The following is a 5,163-nucleotide window of genomic DNA, read 5'->3' as shown; positions in this document are numbered from 1 at the left end:
AAAAGGGTATACAGATGAATGTCCTTTTTGGATATGTGTGTTCAGGGTGGTTAGGATAGATATATAGTTACATTCTGTTAATGAATGGAATGATTTGTTCTAATGGTGTTTGTAAATAGGATGTCAAGTCCGCATCTTGTACAGCAATTAACCACTAAGAAGAATGTATGCAGTGTGTTAATTATTGAATCTGTCCTACCGGTTTGATTTGAAACTGTCTCATTGCTATTTGTTTATCAATAAAATTATGGCAGAAAAAAAAGTTACATGAAGAAAAAGTTACATGATGGTTGAAAGAATGTTCATTTTATTTGGTTTTCTGTATCTGAGAAATATGTTATTAGGATAAAAAGAAAGTTAATCCCTAATGTTTTCATTACCTCTTATGTTATAGAAACTCCAAATTGTGGCTTAGATTAATTGCTTGGGTAAGTAGAGGACCACAACTGATAAGTATTGCTTCTGCTTTGTATGATGCTGTGACATGGTAGTAGGTCCTTGCCGTGGAGAAATGCCATATGAGACCCATCTGTTCAATCCAGAAAGTTGGCCCTAGTGGAAAAGACCTCATTAACATACAGACAGATATTGCTGGTCACAAGATTTTATCATAGCAGTGTTCTAAACAGGACTTGTTTAAGGTTAGCTAGTCTATTTGCAGAATCTTTTTTTTTTTTTTTTAAAGTTACTGGGCATTGAACTTTAACTGAGCTACATCCTAACCCTTTTAAAAAAATTTTTGTTTTTTAATTTTTGAATCAGGATCTTGGGTTGGGTTCAGTCTTGTGATTCACTTGCCTCAGCCTGTGAGTGTGCCACCATGCCCAGCTTGCAGAATCGTTCATTTCTGCAACCTACAAGAATTCACATAGCCGGGGAGATGGCTCACTGGAATAAACACTTCCCTGGCAAGCGCAAGGGCCGGAGTTCAATCCCTGGTTCTGGGGGTGGAAAAAATTCACATAAACAGTTGTTTTGTTGCTTTAAGGTAAAGAACCCAGCCTTACAAAACAAGTTACCCTGAGGATCATAGGAAAAGGCATTCAGCTTTATTCTTCATCAGAGGTATACAAATTGAAACACCCAAGTATTGCCACAACATACCCACCAGGATGACTACAGTAGCAAAGACCAAAGATACCAGTGACAGCTATTGGAAGCACAATTAATACAATCACTTTATAAAGTCCTAAGCTCATTCTCAATATAAGTGCTTACGTTAATTCACAAAGACACAGACTGAAGAACATTCATGAAATACTATTCATAATCACCCCAACCTAGAAAACACTAAATGTCTGTCAACTATAAACTGGATAAACTGTGGCATATTCACTGATAGGTGTTTTCAGGTGATCGGCGCAGCAGAGAAATGGGCAGAAGGCAAAAGGGAAAGGGGCTTTATTCAAATCTTTGAGGACACAGAAGAGAATGTGGGAAAAGATGAGGAATATTCTCTCTCTCTCTTTCTCTCCCTCTCGCTCTCACTCTCTCTCGTGGCCTTTTGCCAGGGGTGCAGTTTTGAGGGGATGTTTAGATAGACCTGAGAGCTGATTGGGGGGCCGGGAGATGGCCTAGTAGAATAAGCGCAAGGGCCTGAGTTCAATCCCCAGTTCCAGGAAAAAAAAACCCAAAACTGATTGGGGCTCTTCCCTGAGGTGGCAGGAAGGGTGAAAGTAAATTATGCCTTGGGCTAAGTTGGAGAAGAAGAGGGAGGTGGTCCTGGGAGCATAGGCCTTTGTTTTAAGGGTATCAGTCATATGATTTTAGAAATTTACACTAGGGGCTGAACCTATCATTCACAACTTTATATGGACATGAGAATGAACTATAATAATATGCAATGATATGAATATATCCCACAAGCATACTGTGGAGTGAATGAAGCCAGACCAAAAAACATACATATCGTATGCATTTATTTGTGACAATAAGCAAAAGCCATCTATAGAATTCAAAATCAGGATAATTAATGTTGCTTTTATAGGGCAGTGACTAGAAGGAAGGTAAGAAGTTGCTTCTGGGAGCTGGTAACACTTCTGTTTCTTTATTTGTCTGTTGGTTCCACTGATATATTCAGCTTATTCACTGACTGGTACATAAATACATACAGCTTGGAGTGTAAATACAGAATTGCTAAGTACCAATTTATTTTTCAGGACAAATCAAGATCAGTTAGCAAAAGTGATTGTCTAGTAGTTTTTTGCGTAGTCATTTGCATAGATGATACCAGTTTTTCTCTTGTTACTTCACTAAGCTACCTTTTCCTTGTTCACTCAGTTGCCTTCTTCTTTGGAAGATGTCACTAATGCCTGTTCGTTTCTCAACAGGGCTAACAGCAGTAAATGTCTATCCTGTGCCCAGTTTACTCGCTTCCCTGGAACTCTCCCGGTGAGTGTGTTGAGTGTGTCTCATGAGAGTGGTGCTTGTTTGAGTTTTAAGAGCTAGATATTAATTTTTTGGCAGTTATGAAGTATAAGATAATCTAAATATATTGAAATATAGTGATTTGCTTTTTTTTTTTTTTTTTTTTTTTTCAGTTGGAGTCAAAGGGGGATTGAACCCAGGGAGTGCTGAGCTACATCCCCAGCTTTTTTTATTTTGAGACAGAGTCTTGCTAAATTTCTCAGGCTGGCCTCAAATTTGCTATACTCTTACTTAGGCCTTCTCAGCTGCTGGGATTATAAGCAGGGGCTTGAGCTACACAGTAGCTTTAAATTGTTAAAATTCTGAGCCGACCAAATAGCTCAGCGGATTAAAGCATGTGCAAGCAGGCACAGCCTTGCCGGCCCTGCCCTTAGGGCACACTGAGATGGTAATTGAGACTGGGTGTGGTGGCATGCATCTGTAATCCCAGCTCTTGAGAGGCTGTAAACAGGAGAATCACTAAGAGTCTGATCTGGTAGTGAGACCCTGAACATCCTGTAGACCCTTTCCTAAAAATAAAATTAAATAAATAAATTTTAAAAATTTTGCTGGGGAGATAGCTCAGCAGCATAAGCACCTGCCTGGCAAGCCCAAGGCCCTGAGTTCGATTCCCTGGTACCCCCCCCAAAAAAATTTTTTTTCTAGTGTATTTATTATTTGTTTTTATATTTTCATAACTATCAGATTGACTTTTGGGGAGATAATTATATTCAGGATTTAATAAAATGAGTTTTACTATATACTGGGGTGGTTTTTGTTTTTATTTTCGTTTTTGTTTTCTTCCCAGAACTGGGGTTGAACTCTGGCCCTTGTGCTTGCCAGGCAAGCACTTATTCTTCTGAGCTATCTCCCCAGTCCCACTATATACTGTTACTCATTTTGAAACTGTGTTAGGCATTTAACATTCAGTGGTTGAGTTTTATAGTCTACTGGAAAGATGAGCATGCAGTTACTGGGCAGCATCATAAATGCAGTGAGTTAGGGCCAGGGGTATAGCTCACTGGCATAGTGCTTCCCTGGCAAGTACAAGGTTCTGAGTTTGATTTCTGGTACCTAAAATAAAATACAGCTGTGAGTATAAAGTGCTCCAGGTAGTGCTCCATGGACATGATTTTCATAGACATTTGGATTGGCCTTAAACAGAGGAAAGAAGCTGAGAATGGATATGACTTTCCATAAGCTCAAGAGGGGTGATAGGAAGCTTGGGGAAATCACCCATAACAGTCTCTATTTTCTCAACCCAATATGGAGCAAAATTTACATGCATGAGTTAATGGAGTACAGAGGAAGTAGTGTAACTGGGATCAAGGGTCATTGGGCAGGGTTGTAAATGATCAGGTTTTTGTAATAGTTAAATGAGGTAATCAGTACAAAATATATAGTATAGTGCCTGGCATATAATAGTCTGTCCAGCTAAGTTTCTGTTTTAGTTACTCTGTTATTATCATTATTAGCAAGCTGTCATTTTAGATTTCTTTTCATCCATTTCTTGCTCTCATATCTTAGCAAAATTCTGATACAGATCATTACTAGTATTTTACCTTTTCCACTGAGCTTAATCCTTGCTGAAGAAAATCATGTCCATTTGGCACCAATAAAATCAATTTCTAACCTCATCTGAAGCTTATTGGTTCTTTTTGTTGTTGTTGTTCTTTTTCTTCTAGGTTTCTTCTAATGGCCTTGGTATATGTTCCCAGTTACACTACTTCCTCTCTACTCCATTAACTCATGCATGTAAATTTTGCTCCATATTGGGTTGAGAAAATAGAGACTGCTATGGGTGATTTCCCCAAGCTTCCTATCACCCCTCTTGAGCTTATGGAAAGTCATATCCATTCGTAGCTTCTTTCCTCTGTTTAAGGCCAATCCAAATGTCTATGCTTTGGATCTTAGCCACTCATAGCACTCTGGAGTTGGTCCATTGTTGCCCTCTTCTTCTCTTTTGGTTCTTGGAATCAAACTCAGGACTTCACCCTTGCCGGGCAGGCACTGTGCTGCAGAGCTATATCTCCAGCCCCCCTTCTTTTGTGTGTGTTCAGTGTCTTCTTCTAAGTCTGCACAAATATTTTTATCTTTTATGTCTTCATAGCAAAGTTACTTTACCTCACAACCCCTTAAGCTACTGCTTTCTAATCACTCTTGCCTCTTTTTTGTCCAAATTATTTTCTTTCTTCAGTTGGATGTTATTGATACATTTTAGATATACATAGTGATTACATTCGTCACCAAATTTTTTCAAGATTTGCACTTATTGCCTTGGTTTCTTCAGTTCCTTTTTCCTTATCTCACCAGCATATTGACACTTGCTCTCTTTTCATCAAACACAGTTGTTTCCTTGGCTGGCTAATGCAACCTGATTTTTTTCTTCCATGCCACATAGGCCATTGCATCTATCTCTTTTGTAAATTCCCTTTTTTTTAGCTAGCCCTTCAAAGGTCAGTTATTCCCAGGGTTTTTTTGCTGGCCCATTGCACCTGTCACTAGACATGATCTCATTTACTCTAGTGGTTTTAGGTACCCTCAAGTGTCAATGTCACCCAGATTTCCATCCCTCGTCACTCAGCCTCAGATGCATACCTCCAATCTGCACTAGATATTTTGGTGTGCACATACATCACTAAGTACTGCAAATATATGTAAAATTAAACTCATCATTCTTTACCTCACTTTAACTTGTTCGTCTTGTGTCTGATTCAGTTTATTATTTATTTATTTATTTATTTATTTATTTTATGT

General features: G+C 38.6%; 1 protein-coding gene across 3 annotated transcripts in view; it reads left to right on the top strand.

The window, feature by feature from the left end:
• Window positions 1-5,163, top strand: part of Phlpp2 (PH domain and leucine rich repeat protein phosphatase 2) — a 76,794-nt gene that overhangs the window by 45,100 nt on the left and 26,531 nt on the right. For all 3 annotated transcript variants that reach the window (XM_004625801.2, XM_023709384.1, XM_023709385.1), the window contains exon 10: window positions 2,331-2,391. In XM_004625801.2, the coding sequence (XP_004625858.1) occupies window positions 2,331-2,391 (61 nt within the window). The remainder of the gene's footprint in view (window positions 1-2,330; window positions 2,392-5,163) is intronic.

This window comes from Octodon degus, unplaced genomic scaffold, assembly GCF_000260255.1.
Source record: "Octodon degus isolate 3935 unplaced genomic scaffold, OctDeg1.0 scaffold00011, whole genome shotgun sequence".
In the NCBI taxonomy this organism is placed as follows: Eukaryota; Metazoa; Chordata; class Mammalia; order Rodentia; family Octodontidae; genus Octodon; species Octodon degus.
This window is presented reverse-complemented; position numbering and strand designations above follow the sequence as displayed.